The sequence below is a fragment of the Corvus cornix genome, chromosome 4 (genome assembly GCF_000738735.6).
Source record: "Corvus cornix cornix isolate S_Up_H32 chromosome 4, ASM73873v5, whole genome shotgun sequence".
Classification (NCBI taxonomy): Eukaryota; Metazoa; Chordata; class Aves; order Passeriformes; family Corvidae; genus Corvus; species Corvus cornix.
In genome coordinates this window covers 29,507,202-29,527,660 of record NC_046334.1, presented here as the reverse complement: position 1 = coordinate 29,527,660, position 20,459 = coordinate 29,507,202, and the positions used below count along the sequence as shown (strand labels likewise).

General features: G+C 39.9%; 1 protein-coding gene across 18 annotated transcripts in view; it reads right to left on the bottom strand.

Annotated features, from left to right (window-relative positions):
* The window catches only part of COL25A1 (collagen type XXV alpha 1 chain), a 304,904-nt gene that overhangs the window by 82,354 nt on the left and 202,091 nt on the right, over window positions 1-20,459 (bottom strand). For 13 of the 18 annotated variants that reach the window (XM_039550385.1, XM_039550384.1, XM_039550386.1 and 10 more), the window contains 3 exons: window positions 9,486-9,557; window positions 8,490-8,597; window positions 5,342-5,377 (listed from right to left, as the gene is read on the bottom strand). In XM_039550385.1, coding sequence (XP_039406319.1) covers window positions 5,342-5,377; window positions 8,490-8,597; window positions 9,486-9,557 — 216 coding nt within the window. Of the gene's footprint in view, window positions 1-5,341; window positions 5,378-8,489; window positions 8,598-9,485; window positions 9,558-10,428; window positions 10,489-20,459 lie in introns of all 18 variants that reach the window. The other 5 variants (XM_039550396.1, XM_039550392.1, XM_039550380.1 and 2 more) reach the window with 2 other exon arrangements.

Genomic DNA, 20,459 nt, shown 5'->3' with positions numbered 1-20,459 from the left:
TTTCCTGAGATCTCCAGCAAGTTAAGCCCAGTGCAACCGTACTGGTGAAGAACAAGAATAGTTGCTATGAAAGGCACAGGCTGAGAATTTCCATTTCATCTGCTAGTTCTCATAAACTTTTGCAGCTAAACAGCTTAAGAACAACACCTTATAAAATTTACTATGAACATGCTACCAGAATAAAACAAAGAAGGCGCCTACAGAACTCTGGCCATTGAAAACAAAAATCACAATTAGTAGCTTCCCAGAGGAGCTATGAAGATTCACAGCAGCTGAGAATCTGGCCTTGACCATTGGCCCGAAAGGCTGAATTGAAACCAGCAGCACTTCCCAGACAATTCTGCCTGGTCCCTGTGAGTTCATTTTAACCTAAGATGAAAAATAGTGTTAATTCATTTTAAAGATGTGACATTTTTCAGACTTAACTGCAAGGTTACACTTTTCCACTGTCTTTCACAAATATGGCTATATCCTTTGGAAGAACATCCTCCTTTTTTTGAACAACCAGTAAAAGCAATAACATTACCTTTTATTTTCTTGAACAGATGCCCAGCAAATCTGTATAAGCACAAAAGTACTAGTTTGGAAAACAATGTATCTTAAAGCAGAGGGATTTTGCATTTGTGTTAATCATTATAGTATAGAGTTCTTTTGCAAAGAGACACCTTTACCTGAGTTCTCTGGTTATTCTGGAGCATTCTGTTCCTGTAAAACATCTGCAAAATTACTTATCTGTCTTCAAAGCCTATTTTGGGGAAGAAAATAATACATGGAGCTTTTCTTCCACTGACAAGAAGTCACTGTATGCTAAACATGTTTAAATTTCCCTCTGAAAAAAGGAGCTGAAAACATAGCATATTTTAATATTCCACATTTTTATTCATATGAACTAGTGGAAAATACTTTACACATAAAAGCACAGAAAAATCTCCCACATGGAAATTAGGAACAAAACCATCCCTTGCACACACTTCTATCCCACTGCATGTTATGAATCTGAACACATTGATCTATGAGTGTCAGCCTTTAGTATTTTCCATCACTGACTCTAAGTTCTCATGAATAGCCTGCAACCAGAAATCCTAACTCTTGGGTAGAAACAAATTCCAAATCCATCTATTATTCATTCTGAAAATGAGAAGATAAACTGGAAAAACTCTTGTATGGTATTCAAGAGTCTTTATCACCAAGAATTGCAGACAAATGGCAGGGGAAGCAGGATGAATTATGAGAGGCAGGACACAACTTTAACTGAGAAGGCTGAAAAACTATGGAAACTACTGGCCTTCTCTCTTGAGCAGCACACATTTTTCTTGTTCCACATAATATTTCAAAACTTAATCCCTTTGGTCACCCCACTGCTTGGCCTCCCTCTGAATTCTCTTAATCCTTTCTGCACAGAGGAATGATACCTTCAACTCTTGAAGAAAGTACATCTTGCAGGGCTTTCAAGTGTCATGGAAACCAGACACAAATTTCAACTACTAGTCATTCTTTCATTCTCTTCTAACATTAAAGATGCATGCAGTCACATCTTTATAACTTAAACCTCCATCTCACCTAAAAAGAAATTGAAATTTCTTGGCTCAAAGAGAAAACATATTCTTCCTGACACAGCAACAAACAGAGCCAAAAAACCCTTGCAAAGAGTTCTCCCAAGCATCTCAACCATAAGGACAGACAAGCAAAAGATCGCTGGCTGGCATTTGGACAACCTGGAATGATTTTTAACAGAGAATGAGAGACTCCTGACAACTAAGCAACTAAACAACTAAACCTCCCACATCCTAAACTGTCCCACCACCATGCCATAACCCACACATTTTTTTTTACACTGGAAATAGGGAAAAAGAAAGGCCATTCCTTGTCTTGAAGTTGAACTCTTGTGCCAAAGCAGAACTCATGTCACAGAACTCAAACACTCTCATTCTCTGCATATCGTCCAAGCAAACCTCTACTGCCTGAGAGGGAGAAAGGCTATTACTGCCCTCTCTCAGAACATCACCCTGAAATATAATTTTCTTTTTATTTCCCAACACAGAACTTCATTAAATATGAAGAAAACCATGGCAGCAGATTCTCAGTTGGAGCAAATTGCCGTCTTGTCACTAGAGTCACTGGATTTCCTGTTACATTGAAAGGAGAACATGAATGTTCCCAGAATTCCAAATGCATTAAAATAATTTCAACCTTCTGTGCATCAAGGAACACACTGCCTGAGCAGGTGTTGGGAGGAAAGGGTGAAACCCACAAGATTTGTCGAGGAGGAAATAATTTCACTCAAAGTGACCTTGCAGCTGGGAACACCAAGAATTTTGGTGTGGGGAAACTCCACTTATTATGTCTACTGTTGCTCATCCTCTGCCTGTTTCAAGAAGCAGAATTCCTGTGTGGAGATAATACACTGTCACAGACATACTTGAGCCTTCTGCTGGGAGAGAGAGCGCTCATTAGAAGCACAGCCTTGTGATAAACTGCTCCTGCAGGAACCCTTCAATATATTGGGGCCAGTAGCAGCCCCACCCCACCCCTGCTGTGCGCTAGGATGAACTGAGCCCAGCAGAGCCTGTATCCTGTGTGTTTCTTTTCACTAGGATGAACTGAGCCTAATGGAGCTGTGGCTCTGTGTGTCCCAGCTACCTGGTGCTGTTAGTGAGCTAATGAAATAAATCTACTCTTTGCATTTCAGCTGTGGCTTCATGGTTGCCCTGGTTACCCGTACGTATTGATTCACAGTATGTCACGCCTTACTCAGCGTGTGTCACACGCTTGTCAGGCTTCCTCACATCCTGAGGAACAAGCTGGAAAACACCGTTACCTATTTCTGTTGCCATATCTTGTACTCTTCAAGAAATTTATTCCCCTTCTTGTGAGAAAACAGAAAACTAAGTCATTTCAAGCCATACCACTGCTGGTTCACAGGTACTAAGTTTGCCAGCTCTATCAATAACATGTACGTTCATCTAGAAATACCAAGGCATGTTACCAAATTCAGGTGTAAAAAATGCTTTTGAAAGAGAAAAATGTTCTGTCCCCATTATTATAATGCAGAGGTCAGGATTGCTGCTCTCCTTAACTTGAAGAGCAGGATGGGATTTAAAGCCGCTGAGAATGTGACCCTATAGGCTATAAACAGCTTTCATTTTCCACAACCTTCAGCATGTGCACCCAAGCTGTAGGAATTCTCTCCCAACATTTAGCGCTCTTCTTGGCTGCATCCTGCCTCCATCTCGGAGGAAGAATCAGAATATATGCCACAGTACTTGCATCTTACTGGAAAGGGCCTTGGCCACATGGGCAAGTAGGAAACCACAGCACACTCCAACATATGGACCTTTGGGAGACAAGGACTGGTAGTACTTTATGGAACTCATTGGATTCCCGGTTTCAGTTTCATTGGGAAGAAAAACAGGAAGCTAACTAGGACTGCAGACTCTTGGTGTGAAACAAAGGCAAGTCCTTACAAAAGAATCCCTGCAGAAACAACCTAGAAGCTCCTCTGGGCAGAGATCTCCATTTTCCTTTACTTTGAAAAAATAATAGATGAAAAATGCACAAAAAGAAACCCAAAAAAAGGGCCTGTGCTCCTCACCACATAATATACCTATTTTTTCTAACAATGCAATCTTACAACATACATGTTGGGAAATCAGCTGTTCTGGCAGCAGTATCTGAATTTCCAATATGGAAATTCATTAAATGCAGGACAGAAATTGTCAGAAGCAGCTAGACAGTCCCTGAATAATTGTAACATTTTACAGAGAAAAGAGACTCTGCAAATCTGTACTGGCACAAAGAGTATGTCAGAAGCACCAAGAAGAATAAAAAGAAACTAATTACCTCCCTGATACTCTGATGCTCTTCACTTGATCTATACACAACCTAACATTTAAGCTGTCAGACTGACTTTTCAAGAAGACATTTGGGAGGTGGAAATTCATGTAATCTGGGATCTTTCTCCAACTCAAGCTTGCTGATTTGATTTTCAAACACCTCTTCTTCCTATCTAAACACATCTGCATTTAGAGAAACAGAGTAGTAGCAGTTTTTTAGTTCTTACACACAGATAGTTACATTAAAGCAGTGGGAATGCTCTGAACATGGGGACTAAAAGGTGATGGATTAAAAGCCCTCAAGGATCCCATGACTCTGCAGATCTGGTCTTGAATAGAAAGAAGACACTATTGCAGAACCTGAGTGAGTTCTGTCCAGAGGTCAAATAGGAGAATCTTCCAAATACAACAAAACAAACCAAAAAAGCTCCCTTCCTAGCTATTGCATCTACTCTTCCCAGGCCCCCAGAAACCAGAAGAACAGATTAAAAAAGAGCACAGAAGCATGCTAAAACATGAGGTACTACCTTTGGGAGGCTTTGATTTTGAAATTGATAAACCTTTACTGCAAAATGAGAAAGTACAGGCCTTTAACTACCTGATCACAGCAGATACTTCGAGGTCTCAGAATCTTAGTTCTTTTCTTTCAAAATATATTGGATTTTGTCAATTGAAAATGTTTTGCAATTTCTCAAGGTAAAATATCACTGTGCCTGTTTAAAGCTTCACAAATTTAGATAGTAATCATATCTGCACTGATTTTTGAGCTGATTATTACTGATAATCCTCCTCCTCAGAAACACTCAGGAATAAAAACCACATGCCTTGGGCTACAACCTGTCATCTCTCATAAAAATAAAAATGTGACCATGTTTAGAGAGATCTTAAGGGAGAAAAATCACTGCATGTTCCACAGTTCTGGGAATATGTGACAGGCAGAAACTTATGATGCCTTAACCTGTGGCTGAAGCTGATTTACAACCAGTGGAGCTTCAATTTATTTCCAAATGAATAGGAAGTATTTGACACACACAGAGGAAAAAACTGAAACTTCAGAAGAGAACATTCTGAGAGTTTCAGTGCTGTGTCTTCACTGTTCTGTCCAGAGTCCTTGCTACAGAGACAGCTTGAATTTTGGCCTGTAAAACAAGTAGAGGATTCCTGTGCTGCTCAATGGTCTCAAGGTAGAAACAGCTCAACTTAGAGACACTGTTAAGAGGGTGCCAAGAGCTGTGACCCCTGGCTTGGTTCTTTTTTTGTTTTGCTGTGCCCTTAGCTGTTTTATTTCCCTCTGCTTCTGCAAGCTTAAAGAAGTTGGCCTTATGTGACAGGTGACTCTATTTAAACAGAGGATGTTTTCTCTCTTGTGTTTCTTCACAAGTAAGGCTTCAAATAGCCTGTGACAAAGGAAGGTTAGGAAACACACAGCCATAAATCTTTTTGGAATTTCCCATTTTAAAAGGTATGTGTCATGTTACACTTTCTTAGCAAACTGGAAGAATACTTACTGTCAGTCCTTGTTCTCCTGGTTTTCCTGGCTCACCCTTTGAATAAAAAAAAGGAGTGAATAATTTCAGCAACATGTCTTGAATCCAGTTTTCTATCCAGTAACAAAGTATCTTAGAAATTCCTAAACAGGTATAGCAGCTGACTGCACATTAAACTATTACGTTTTTGCTTTTTGACTGCACATTAAACTATTACTTTTTTGCTTTTTAACCTGGTAGTCCAAATCACAGACATCTTAAGAAGTACTACTCCACAATCATGCAATGGTATCGTTCTCAAGGCAAGAGTTAGATGCTGGTGTTCTGACTCTGTCCCTTGGTTCCAAACATAATATTCCATTCCATGGTGCTGAAGGACGCAGAAAGGTTATTTTCACGTATCTGCTGTATCCCACAGTTTACATATTCCAAGATTACTGTTCTGTGTCATCACCTCAGCCAGCAGGCATAACTTACCACTGTCAATTACCATGCTCTATAAAACCATGAATACTGGTATTTTGAAGCCATGCAATAATTACTCAGCTGTTAAATACCTGGATTTACTTTCAAAATGGTAACCCATCATTCTTCCAACGTATTCTCTTTCTGTGGGCACAACTCTACCTAAAGATAGAATCTATCTTCTCCCCTTTCTTCCCATATGAACACATAAAGAGACAGTAAAACATATCAGTCATACAATACGGGCTAAAAATACCCATCCAAAAACCCCAGAGCTCCTATCATTTTAGCGGTCTGGTTTATACGTCACTCCCTTGAAAACCCAACAGAGCACAGGGCAGTCCGTGCACTGTTGTATCAGCACAGCTGCAGGGTCCTCTTTAGCAGCTTTGTCATAAAAGAAAGCCTGTCCTAAAATTGACGAGAACTGCTCTGATGTCGTTGTTCTTGGCAACTGAAAAGAATCAGATCTGCTTCTCTGGGTGTGTGTGCATTGCACTCAGAAGCAAACACGCAGCACCTGCAAACACACCGAGACAGCTGGGAGAAAGAAGCCATGGAGGCACTGGTTTGTGGCCAGTCATTGCCCCAAAACACCACCTTACAGCTGTGGTGATTGTAAACCTTCTTTCTTGAGAAGGACAGGCTGGAATAGAAGCCCTGCTTTCTCTAACCCTGCAAAAGAGGCAATGTCTGCCTATGGTCATTGGTCACTGTAAGGACATCCTCCTATAGCTGCGTGATGCTGCAACACCCCAGCTCACAGCACAGTGCAGCTGCTGTTTTCAGCTCACTAGCTCAAAGGTCCACACAATTCTTTACCTCAAAGACAAAGCTGTCCTTACATCTCAGTTAAGTTTTCCCTTTACAGCTCTCCTATTTGACTGTGTATCACACAGCCATGGAGGAACAAGCCTTCTGAGGATCAGGAACATTAACCTGAGGGTACAGAACAGTAGCGAGGGGCAGAGAACTGGATGGTTTCTACCTGAGTGCTTGTTTGTATCTGATTCTAAAGCACTATTATGAACTGATTTTCCATAATGTTAGAGGGCTTAAGATAGCCACAGCTTAGAAACTATAAAAAGAATCTCTCTCTTGCCATCTAAAGTCAAAATCACTACAGAACTATTATAAAATGGAATGACCTCATTGCATAAAATGGATGACTTTCCTGATATGAGAAACACTAATGATCCCTTAGCTAAAAAGCACAGAGCAACATGCAGCCACACTGTAATCAGCAAGGTCAGCTGATTCTGCCAGCCCCATGTATGGGAATTACTAAAGCACTATCCCTGCAGTCAGAAATGGATTCTGGTTTCAGTCTTGCCCTTGCCAGATCAAACCAGCATCAACTCTCCTGACCACAGTCCATTTAACCACAATAAAAGAACACAAGGGAGACCCAGAAGAGACCCAAGGCCTAATGTGCCACAGGATTAACAAGAAAGAGAAGACTGCCAAAGTAAAGCATCCCAATGAGAGCTCCAGACTTTTAATGTAATTTCATAACCTTGAGCTAGAACTTATGAGGGCAGTAGTGGTAAAAAATCAAGCCAAAACAACAACAGCAGCAGCAGACCTAGAGTCCTAGAAGTTTCAACTGGCCAGCTTTGCTGGATTTTCACAGGAAATTTTAGCAGCATCTTACTACTGTCATGCTATATTACATTTAGACAGTTAATACCTGAATAGCGTTAGAACAGGAGTGTAGATATTTCTTTTTTTGGTTCTACCTAAAAAGGCCGTGCAGGAAAAAATTATGCCTTCCTGTCCTGGCCTCATGTAACAACCTATGCTTTTCCTTCAAGAAACCAGTTTGTTTCCAGTGCTGGTCCTCACCTTGCTGGTTCCCCATGTGTCTTCTTGGCCACAATCTTTACTTGTCACGCATGTGAAGGTGCGTGTGCATCTGTACATGTGCCATTTCAGTTTTCATGTCTCCCTCCTGTCTGTGATTCCATTTCCACACTGATAACACATTCCGTGGCATTCACGGAAATGGAAAGAAAGATACGTCTTTCAAAGGAATAAAAATTAAGGAGGCCACAAAATATAAAACCAAAATCAAACACATACTTTGCTAAAAAGTCATGTGTTTAGGCATCTGTTTAAGAAGTGTGGGACTGATCCTGTGCCTAAAACAAACAATGCACAATATACTGGATTCTGCTGCTTGTCCTAATGAAACAGAGGCTGAGTCAAAAAAAATGGTACTGTTCTTGTTTAGAGATGGCAGAATCTAACTCCAAACTTCATCATACTTTGGGCAGCTTTAGCACCTTATTACTTTATTCCATGACTTTTGAGGTTAAACCATTAAGAAGTGAAAAGTAAAGCACATCCACACTGCGAGGTCTCAAATTCAGCTTTACCTTGAAGTTTGAATAGAAACATTTATTACTCATGGAAAGGGGCAGACTCTCCTCACACAGCTATTAAACATCAATGAGCAACTGAGAAACCTTAGAAAGTGTGGGGACACTGCCAGGGGTGGGAGGCAAGGAACCTTGGTGTTACTTCTGGCCCTGCTATACACTTGTTCTGTGTGTGTGGGACTTCGGGTACACCATGAAATCTGCCTGTGGTTCAGCTTCTGCACGTCTTACCTGCCAGTCTTACCTCAGAAAATGTATTTGACACTACACTGGCATACACTGGAGAGAAATTTGGACACCAAGGCAGCAACAGACTAACTCACCGTTAAGCCAGGCATCCCACGAGGACCATCTTTGCCAGTATCTCCTGGGGGACCTCTGGGTCCTGGTGGTCCTGGAGGTCCAGGGGGTCCAGCTTGTCCTTGGTCCCCCTAAACCAACAAAAAACTCATGACAAGTTTGCTTTAGAGGCATCAACCACATAAAAACACACACAATTCACCCACAAAGAGAGCAAGACGGGCTGGAAGAAGCTGCCATGAACTGGACAGTGACTTCTTCGCTACTTATGGCAGAAACAGCACTTTGCCTTGAAGACCAACAGTTTGTATCTGTCTGGTGCCATCAGCCACAGAGCAGAAGGTTTAGATTCCAAACTGCTTCTCTTACCACAGCACATATGCCAAAATTTGGGATAGTCTTGAAATATTTTACTCATCTAGTTCTCCAGAGCAAGTGACTGTTTTCGATAAGCATCTGTTTGCTTCATGATTTGCATAATCATAACAAAGCTGAGGCGAAGAAGGAAAGTCACATCTGAGAATATACAGATTTGCACAGCAATTTTCCAAGCCCATGAACGATATATTGGTAGATTTCAAAAACAAGCATGGAAAATAACTGCTTTTTCATGAAGTTGTACATAGTTTTCCATCTGTTTCGGGAGGCTGTTTTATAGTGACAATTAGCTAGCTCTCTTCATTTTTACCTATTAATTTGCAAAAGTCAATTTTCAAGAGAGTTGTCAAAACATATTACCTTCCCCTCTAAAAAAGAAAAGACACCCCAAAATGGTACTTTAGTTATTTCCAGCATGTCACTGCAAACCACTGGAAAAAGCTGCTCTGCTGGCATCTCAAATGTGGATCACTTAGCAAAGCCACCCATAGTCTTTTAACTGTTAATACCATTAACAGTTGCTTAATTTCAAAGCCTTTTCAAATGAATAACCTGCTATAAGAAGGCATCTGATAAAAAGGTACAGCAAAGAGTAAACTGAGTGTAAAGAAGAACCAGACTCCAGTGAGATGAAGCACTACCTTAATGAGGCGGCGTTTAATGAGCTGCTGATCAGCAGAGAGAAACCCATGATTGATTTTAGGAAACACCATCTGATCAGGCAGGTGAGGTCAAAGGTTGAAGATCAGAGATGAGAGAATTGAAGAATAGACATCAGAAGGCCCGAGAAAGAAATAAAGACATATTCATTAGATTTTTAATAGCTAATGTAATATGAACTGGTGCTTCTGCCTGAAAGAAACTGTGCATTTACTTTTGGAAAAAAATTACCTCTATTGTACAGGACATACTGCTTATGAATTAAATCATATACAATGACTTAAATGTGTAACTGCTTTCTCCCCAGATTTTGCGTGAGAATTCTGCATGTATATTAGTTTTTTCATTACCCAGGCTCTAAAACTCAGTATTTTTATATGTTGTTCTTTCAGCAAAGCTTCTAGAGACAAAGCACCAGTTCAACTTTCAGTCAGATTTTCTAACCAGCATATTGTGCCATGAAGAATGGTGTTATTTTCGTAAGGACTGAAGCTCCAGCTTGACCAGATTGCTTCCTGCTTAATTTGCAAATCCACTTTGAAAAAATATGGATGTACAGAGTAAACCTCTGATATCTAACACAATTATCTGACTCGACATGTAACCAGTATAGAGTTTGCTGACATTTTCCACACTCACGTATGCCTCAGGGAAGCTAAACAACAGGAAAAACCTCATCTGAAAGTAAGATACTGACCAAGACCAGGGGGAATGTAGGCATTTCCAGGGGTAACACCATACACAGTTACAGATTTGATCCCACACTCTGCATCTGGAGTACTTAGATCAATGCAAAGGCAGTGAGGGTTGGTGTAGGTACACCATAAGGATTCACTCATATTCCATGTTAAAAACAATTTTTCATGTGCACTTTTATGCTGATACAGAGAGACCTGACTGAACAGGCACATGTCAGCCACAAACCTTGACGGTGAGGATCTGATTACTGTGCAGAGCAGCAACTGTGGGGAAGCCTGGCAGGCCCTAGGGACACAGCATAACATGGTACGAGAACAGCACAACACAAACATCACAGAGACACAATTTACTAACAGACAAACAGAACAAACACTACGTTTAGTACGCCCCACACTGCCGACTGACAGGAAATGGCCTCTCTGTCATATGGGAAACAGAGCTGGGTCTGCACTGCACTGCAGATGCAAGCTCACAATAGGAGTATCAAGAGATTTTAGAAGGACACCATGAAGGTGTCTTTCCTTAAAATTACAATAAATTATGATCATTTGACAATTGTTAAGACTATCAGCCAGCACATGACTTAGCCATTTTCAATTGAAATGTACTACAGCACTTCAAAAAGTGAAAAGTAGAAAGACTCTGGATTGCTGCAGAACTTGACAGCAATGACAGTATACACTGAAGTACTTTGCATAATTAATATCCTGCTCCTCACATTCTGTTTAACATATGACATTCAGCACATAAACTGGTAGCACATACCTAACTATAAACACTGAACATAAATCTACTGCTAGATATTGGGTAGTCCATAAGGGCCATGGTCAAAATTTTCAAGACATACATAGCAGTATTTTCACATCCATTTTTACCCCTCAAGTGTTGTATGCCACATATGGTTTCTCATATTCTACTCTACCAATATGTGCAGAACTTGTACTGTGCTGGTAGGAAAAGGGAAGAGTGTGGTAATTGTGGCCTGCTGTCACAATACAAGGGGGTGAATTTTGCTCTCAGTTCAACACCTTTCTTGAGCTACCTTGTAGGGTTATGAATTAAACCTTCTGATAAAGCCAAAACCTTATGCAGCTAAGCAGTGAATTCCTACAGAGGAGAAAACCCCTAAGTCCTCTCCTTGCCTTTAGCATAGCACATTGTCAGAAGCAGAGGCTTGTTCAACGGCAGAGAGGCTGAGGAACACAGAATAAAATTTAGCCAGGAGCTCTAAGCCCCCCTACATGCCCACAGACCACCTTTATGAGGTAGAGTTGGTAGCACAGCCCCTCTGGGGGCTCCTCCTGCAGCAAACAGCTGCACCATGGCAGCTTAGCACCTCCTAAAGGGGAGGCTGAGGCCGACTCTTGCTGCCAGGCAAGCGGCCTTCTGGGGAGTCCCGCATGAAGGCTCTGCTGTTGCAGCCCATGTTGCTGTAGCACACGAGCTCTTTGCAGCCCAGCTGGCCCAGGGCAGCCTCCCAGGTCTCTCAGCTGCAGCAGATTCTTTTAATGTGGCAAGTACTTGCTCTGTTCATCTCCACGTGCAACCACACCAGAGATCCTCTGGATCACAAAGACTGCACCAGCCTTTACAAAAAAGGCAGAGTAACTTTGTGATGCATACATGTTCTTCGCTGACATCTTGGAGTTGCATTTAGCATCTTTATTCCTGCTATACATCCATGAGATGAGGAAGCTGAGACCCTGTAAGTCGATCCCATAAAGCCAGTGGCTAAATGCAGCCTTCCCACTTCCTGGGATGAACTGTGGTGTGGCTAACTGCATTGCTCAGTGACCTGAAATCTCCTCTTTAGAAACAAATAAACAGAAAACAAAACCAAAAAAGGCTAAAACTCACAACATATAAAGAGACTCACTCCTGAGACACTGATAAGACTGGAATGATACATCATTTAGGAAACAGATGTATCAAATTTGCATTTATCTTATTATGGAATATAAGTTAAAGAAGTTATTAGCTAGTAATGTGCCAGAATCTTTACATCTGTGACTCATTAGCCCTGCTGTGCACACGGTCCATTTCTCTCCTAGATAAAACTACAATACCCATGTAATGGAAAGGAGCACAAACAAGAAACCTACATAAGAAGTAAAATCTGAATAGCAAGCAATAAATGACATTTATTGAAAAAATGGATAAACAGAAAATTTTTAAACAACTTCATTTTTTATTTATCAGCCTTTAGAATTACAGCACAGTAATTTTCAGTTACCTCTAAATTAGTATATTTGCAATTGGATGTTTTAAACTCATATTAATTTGGATTTATTTCATCTTCAACATGATGGAGAACCGAGAATTAATTAAGAAAGGCACTTATGCAGAAAATATACTGGTTTGTCATGAAAGATTTTTTTTTCCTTGGGAAGAAATGGAAGACTTTGGAAAGATTTGTGTAGCTGTACACAAAATCATTTACATTCAGCACTTCGCAGTCCAGCCCCAGCATTTTCAAAGCTTCCCAACACCCCACAGGCAAGTTCAAGATCAGCTATCAGTCCTGCGGTTTTCTGCCTACATAAACAACACGTGAGAAAAGGGGACAATCCCATTCCTCCATCTGCAGAGTAGTTACTTCTTTCAGCTTGTTCCCAAGTAGGACAAAGCTTTCCTTCCTTTGCCCAAAGCGGTCATAATCTTAGACATAACACTGAGATACGTGCAATGCCAGTTTGGACCTGGATCATCTCCCCATGAGTAACACCCATCTTTGGAGAGAGCCAGAAACACGGGAACACTAAATGGAACCCAGCAAAGAAACTACAATGGGTCCATAGTTTTTGCATGTGTGGGAGGCTTTAGAAGGCATTGCACCCTCTGGCATCCATGAAAGATAATGTTGGCACACAATGTGCTTCTAAAAAGGCATAAAAAGAGCTGTCCTTCCCACAAAGTGAGTTCTCTTCCTTTCCTGTCACTGCTATAAATACAGCCACAAATATCCCCTGGATCTGTTTTATTTTTTCTCTATCTAAATCTGTTCTGAACGACGGATTTAAAGTTACTCAATTTTCTCTTTATTTGGTTTGATTCTTGAACTGCACATAGGAAGGGTTCTTGTTCTCCACCCTGGGAGGCCCTAACAGAGTACAAAACACTACAGTCATCAACAGCGACCACTGGTCTACTAAATTCCTCTGCTGACAGCTACTCAAGCTCACCCTGAAATGCTAGCTGGCTACAATTTCTAAACTAGCACAGTTGTTGCATGCCTCACTGCCATTTTTGCCCAAATGCCAAGCAAAACACAATGCTTGACGGAGGGTAACAGCCATGGGACCACCTTACCTACCTGGCAGCGTAGGTAAACCCTACTTGCCCCATACAATGGCTACTGAGAAAACCAAGGGATGCCAGAACATGGTATCATTCCCCATCTGAATTTATAACTAGATGAAATAGTTCTCCTGTTACATTCATCATAGCCTTGAAGGATGTAATTCCCACTAGCTGTCCTAGATTTTTCACAGTGCTTTCAGCTTTGTCCACTGGTCCACACGAGGTCAATATTATAACCCTGTCACAAGGCAAGTATGGTAACATTAAGCAACAGTGTTACTGGTTTTACACTGCGCTGCATACGCTCCAGTTTGACTATTGCATTTGCTCAGTATAGTAAATGTCATAGTCCTCCCTAGGATTTTCCTTCTGACCTGCCAATAAACCCAAGCTGCACAAGCTTGCATGTTCCTGTGAAGACATGGTAAATGAGACAGGAATTACCACCTGCTGTTCTCTTGCACTTCCTAAGGTTACAGCCAGCTGCTGCTATTTCACATCAAATCACACAGGCTTCAGGCCAGAGTAATCCTGACACTCTTTATGGCTGCTCTGCCTCTCTCCAACACCACCTCCAGTTCTAATTAATCCCTCAGACTGAGTGCCAGTCCTGTGGCTAATTATTGTACCTGCCCTGGGGAACACAGTGTTTGGTATCACCCTGTACAGTGCCATGGACTCTCAGCAGGAGCTCTTTTATATAATCCCTTTTATCATAACTGCTGCTTTCTCCAGCAGCAAATCTGCTAACAAAAACAGTACACCACAACAAGACAAGAATCCAGAAATTTCTTTTCACTTTGGCAAACATTCAGAAAAGAGTTTTGATTTGAATACATTATATAATGATTCACACTTTGTATTAAAATAATAAAAACATAGTGTTTAAGATCTGGCATAAACAGATCACTGTAGAAGCATTATTTCCTATTATCACCTCTGTATTCACAGTGAATTCTACCTCACACTGCATTCAAACTGAATAAAAGTCAAAAAAGCCAACTCCTCTACTTCTGTCCGACAGATGAATTTTCAGCGAGGAAAATGTCTTTCCTACACAACTCAATTATGTGTTCTGATGAGTGATCACCATCTGACCTCCATAAAATACCCTTCCCGAAGGCAAACCTGCTACTCTCACTGAAAGTGGTTGTAGGCATCCAGTCAACTGCAAGATGGGATGGTCCATAACCAAACTGCTCCTCAAAGAAAAAATATTCTGTCCTGGCTTGTGGTTCTTCTCAAATTTTATACCTGCTGCACTTATGTGATGCAGGTTAAGTGGCTCAAGCTTCTTCTATGATGGTTATTAGGATTGGATTAAATTTTTTTAGAGCTGTTTTCAATCAAATTTGCCTAACTCATATGTTCAGTTCTGCAGCACTTTTGCATGACAGCTGTAGTTGGAGATACAACAACTTCATGATGTATTTTCAGTCACAGGACGGGATGGTAGAAAAAGGAACAGGATGTACAGAGACTTCCTTCCTCACCATTCCTCTGGCATTACTAAAAAGGGGCAAGATGCAAGCCAACTGGTGGAGAGCAAGACAAGCACTGCCTAGCTCTTAAGACAGGAATGACAACATCCTCGTCTCGGGAGCAGGTATGTGGCACTTTCTCTGGAGTGTCACAGCTGTTCTGCATTCCCCAAGGGAACCTCAGGAGCTGAACATCAAAGGCATAGCTTGGCCCTAGAGAGTCATTCACAGCCAAAAGGACACTCTTGTGAACTCTGACTCTCAAGTCGGAGTGTCCCAGTGCTTTAGACAAAGTTGGCAGCCAATACCATCTGAGTTCTTTCCTAACTTTTCCTCATTACAGAGCTCCAAGTTACCTTGCTCCAATTTGTTACCCTAGTTTCGCCTTAATGGAAAACAGGGGAGCCACAACAGCCCAACACCAGTGAAGTAGAACAGATAATTAGTCCCAGGAACGGAAAAGGTAAATACCCCTGCTGCCTCCTGGCAGATAAGGAAACAAAGTCTTAGAAGTTAAATTAACTGCTCACAGACAAATTGGCATTAAACCAGATGTCCAGAAGTTTTCTCAATGATTCTGCTTCAGTGAAAGTTATGTTAACAGAAGGAATCACTAATGCTTTTTAAATATTCTTATTGTGGCACACTAAGAGTGCAGTCTGAAACAGTAGCTAGATACAGCTTATAACTTGATCTATAATTTGATTTACACAGGGCAATTAACAACAGAAGAAACAACCATGAGTGTAATCATACTGGTAAAGTATGAAATTAAAGCAGCTCTCTGTGTCTGCTACATGTCTGAAGTAACATACAGTAAAACAGAAAATATGCTTTTAGACATAAATAAGAATCATCAAGAGCAGTAGAAATTCATAGAGTATGTTTAAATTATGCAAAATTGTATTTAATTAACGTAATATTTTGACTCTAATACTATACATTTTCACTTTGACAAGACGTTGAATGAGGATAAAAATTATCAGCATGAAACTTTTGGGAACAAGGCTTCCTCTAACATAAATGATTTACCTACATTCATTACAGTTAGCAATGTCAGCCTGACCTCACTCCAAAAAACTAAGTTTTGCTTTTGGGGAAGACAGGAAATCAGATTAACTTATATATTACTACTTATTTTGTGAAGCAAACCTGTTCCTTTCTTTAAAAAAACCAAACAATAACAAAGAAAACAACCCAAACCAAAATCAAATCCCCCCATATAGTACCAAATAGGATGGCTTTAAAGGAGGGTGAAAAGTCAATGGTCATGGTTTAATCATCATTCAGTAACTAGTATTTTCTAATTTATGACTGAGGTACTGATTCTAAGGACATGAATACAGATTTTCCATGCATTGTCACTAGGAGTAGGAAAAGGCTCAAAATATTATATATTTCCTAGAAACATATTAACTAATAATAATGCATACATATTAAAAAAGGCTTTTTAAATTTTTCATTTAAAAAAAATCAGGTCAAAATTTACTGCTTTCACACCTTCAATTTCCCTTTAATATGGGATAGTTTATAAAAGTTGTATCTATAATAGAACAAGTGAAGCAATACTTCACTTTTAAAAGAGAATTTATGTCTATATATACACACACACTTGTATTTAGTTATTTCAGTAAATAGACTGCTTCCAGGACTGGTTTTGTCAATATTAGGTAATTTTGAAATAATCTGTCAGCATAGAAAAGTAGAACTTGCAAAGCAATGATTTCTCTCTACCAGGCAGAAAATAAGTAGCAAATATATTAAAAGTAAACAGGGAAAAGGATTAACTAGAAAAGAACATTATATCTTTATCTGAACCTAACTGTTTTAGCAGGACTCAAGGAATGTTTTTAATCTTCAAGTCAATAAAGGTTAACAAAATAAAATAAACTTCTGAGTTCCTGTCTTTTCTAGAACTTCATCTTTCCTGCTTAAGACATTTTTAGAGATATTATCAGTTCTGTGCCACCCCAGCCAACAGGAAAACTTACTTAAACATACCAAAAGGAGAAAAGCATTTTATGAAAATACTTAATATGGCTTCTGGGTGGTATCTCATTTCACCTAGACCAAAACCAATTTAAAACCAGCTGCTAGCTAATGATTTCTAGCCCTGATAAGTAAGAAATCACTCATGTATCTGAACTAAAGGACAGAAGATATTTATTATGTCATTTACAGAAGGGTGTTGCTTTCTGTTGAAGACTGAGGCAAAGAAGGCATTAAGTACCTCAGCCTCTTCCTCATCCTTGATTACCAAGCTCCCCTCCACATCCAGTGAAGACATTCTGTACCAGCTGTTCTGTTCCCAAACATTGACCTCTGAAGACCAATTTCCATTATCAAGGTACAGTCTCTTCTTGGACAGTACATCCTTTGCAATCCTACCATCATGATATTTTCAAAAGCTTTTTGTAAATTGGACTAGAGCTGAACAACAGGAACTGAGCAGCCTGATATCACCATCTAGTGTAACAGTCCACAGGCTAAACTACATCATTTTTAGTTTTCTCATGGCTCAGTACAGTAAAGCAAATCTCCATGGACATTTCATGAAGCCATGCCCTCTGCAAAAAGAAGAGCATCCAAAAGATGTACTTATATTACCATTTCTTACACTGGTATCGAGGAAAGCTAGTTCTGCATTTGACCTAAATGTTTAGTCAGCCACAACTTCACAGTAATTAGAGATCTGATATAAAAATACATAAAGAGATAAAAATATAATCTTTTCCTAGTAAGATCAGGACTCACCATCACTACCTTATTGGTGGTCTCATATGATTAAAAGCTATATTAACTTGCTGCTCAAACTCACACCCAGGGTATGAATTTCAATATCACTCACACTACTAGAATGTGTTTTGGCTCGTATTTTCCACAGACAGCATGGACATAGGTAGATCAAGCCACATGGCATTATGAACTAGAGCCCTTATGCCATCTCTGCACAATGAAGGAGACTGATCCACACATTACTTCTGAATACTTACGAAAACTCCTCAGATTCTTGAAAAAAAAACCAACACAAAACCCCAGCCACATTATTCTAAAAATACAAGTACCTGACCACTGGGTGGTATTTGCAGGGTTGAGTTCTTAGTGTATGACTTTATTGAAGGCATTTTCAAGAAAACCTGAACTTCAAAGCAGTTCAGTATATATTCTACATGTCCAGTGACTGCAGACATTTTGAGATAACTGATTACTATTTTTGCAGTTTTGAAATTATTTCAGAAAGAAAGATCCTGCAAAAATCTCAAGGTGAAAACTTGGGTGGGTCAGAAACAGCATTATCTTTGCCTCTTGCAAAGTGTTTCCACAAACATCTTTTCTTTTCAGCAGAATTTTGGAAGTGTAAGGTCTCATCTTGACCTGGACAGTCTACATTTTATTCTGATTTCTTTTACTAAAATGCCTGGAAAGAAAGTAGCTTTTCTAAAGAATAAGGGTCATTTTGAAATTTCAGTCATAGCTTGGAACACTAACAGTTTTTGCTAAGTTAAATGCTTATTTCAAGCCAATTATGTAAAAATATAAACCCAAAGAAACGTCAGGCACCTTACCTGTAAAAGATGAATTAGCATGAAAATGTTCACTGCTCTTGGATATTATATCCAATCTGTCTGCAAACTTGTCAAATCCACACATTAATGTCATGCCCCAGTGACTTTCGGGTACAATATTTCTCAAAAATAATATTGTATGCCATTACCTCCAAACCCGTTTATTTTACACAGGCAGTGATGGAAAACTACGTGCAAAGGTAACCAACCAGGACTAAATGGGTTTAGTTTCATTTGGTGCATGAGTGGCTTACACATAAAATTTCCACTAATTATATTGAAAATCCCCTGGGACAGCAGGTTGAGCAGATTCACCCTGAAGACAGTCATCAGAAGAGATAACTGCTGTACCATGAAACATAAAATGGTCAGAGGCTTCATGGTACTTACTACTTGTGAAATATGCAGGTGGAAAAAGGAGAAGTTGTTGTAGAACACATTCAAAAGAGACTAAGGGAAAACCAATACTGGCTAAATTTCCCAAGCTAGACCCATATACTTAAATAGGAGGTATGTTACTGGAACATGCATTGACTAAAGAGTTGGTGAAATTTCAGCTTGTCCACAAGATGCTAGTCACCACCTCTTCCTCTCCACTTCTGACCTTATTGAACTCCTTTTCTGTAATCAGATACAGAATTCAGTCTCAAGTGCCAGCTGCTGCTGCAGATACAACTTTGTGATGTCCTTCTACATGAACTCCTCAGGTTGGATATTTTCTGCTTTTTATCTGCACTTGATTTACCAAACCCACAAACAGTCATAACCATGATTTGTATGGCTCAGTAGCCTGACAGTACACGGAGTGTATTTTGGCAAAGTGGGACACAACAGCCTCTGCATAGCAGAGGTCCCACTGCAGTAACACTGACCAATCCTGAATCTTATCAGGCACTGCCAACACTTCCAGACCTGGCACTGAAAGCCACACATGCTTCACCACTCAATAGTTCTTACACCTCTTCAACATTTTGCCAAGATATCTGCATCATCATTCCCTTGTGTTGATACCACTTCATTTGTTCTCCAGTGTTCAGACCTCTGGGTCTTTCCCTGGAAGCTTCTCCAACAGTCATAATTCCAGATTCTTATCCTCACTTATGTAACATTCTTCACAACGTTGCTCTTCCGTATTTGTTATTGCATCCCTCTCTGATACTTCCATCAAATGTTCTCTCCTGTTCTTTTGAACCTAAGGCCACAGTTGTGAATGTGAATGTAAGAACATGCATCCTTCTGCATGTAAGGCCACTTAGTGCAAGCACTTACACATGGGCCTGTCTTATGCCACCTGAACGGAGCATCCTCTCCTAAGCCACAGGCACGGCACTGCTCTGCTTCCCTGCCATCTCTCTCCTCACATTCCCCATGAAACTCTGTAGCACAGAACCAGACAAAATACCAGCCCACTATGGCCTCTGAGAGATACTAAATTTGCTTAGAAGTTAAAAGGAAATTTTTTAATTATTCAGAACCTTTAGTTCATGTATTAGTTAGCTTAGAAAAAAAGCACGTTGCTCTTGCTGTTTCTCTCTACTTTCTTTTATTTATTTGAGTAGTTTTCCAACTCTTCTTATTGAGTTTCAACTGAAATAATATTTAAAGCTGTTCACTCTCAGGCTGCTGTCTTTATGATGTGCAGCCCTAGCACCAAGCAGAACAGGACACCTTGGTAGTTAATAGAACATCAAAATCAGCTGTAAAAGCATGTTGTGACTTTAGATAATCTTACTGACTGAAAAAATTTAAAATCCAATTAAATCAAATTATATGAAACAAAACAGTAGAATAAAATAAGGGTGCAAATTCAAAATATTTAACATAGTTAACAGAAGAAAATAATCCATGGAACATACTGTTATGGAAAAAATTATAAATATGTAACTGAAGAGAGGTACTATATTATCTG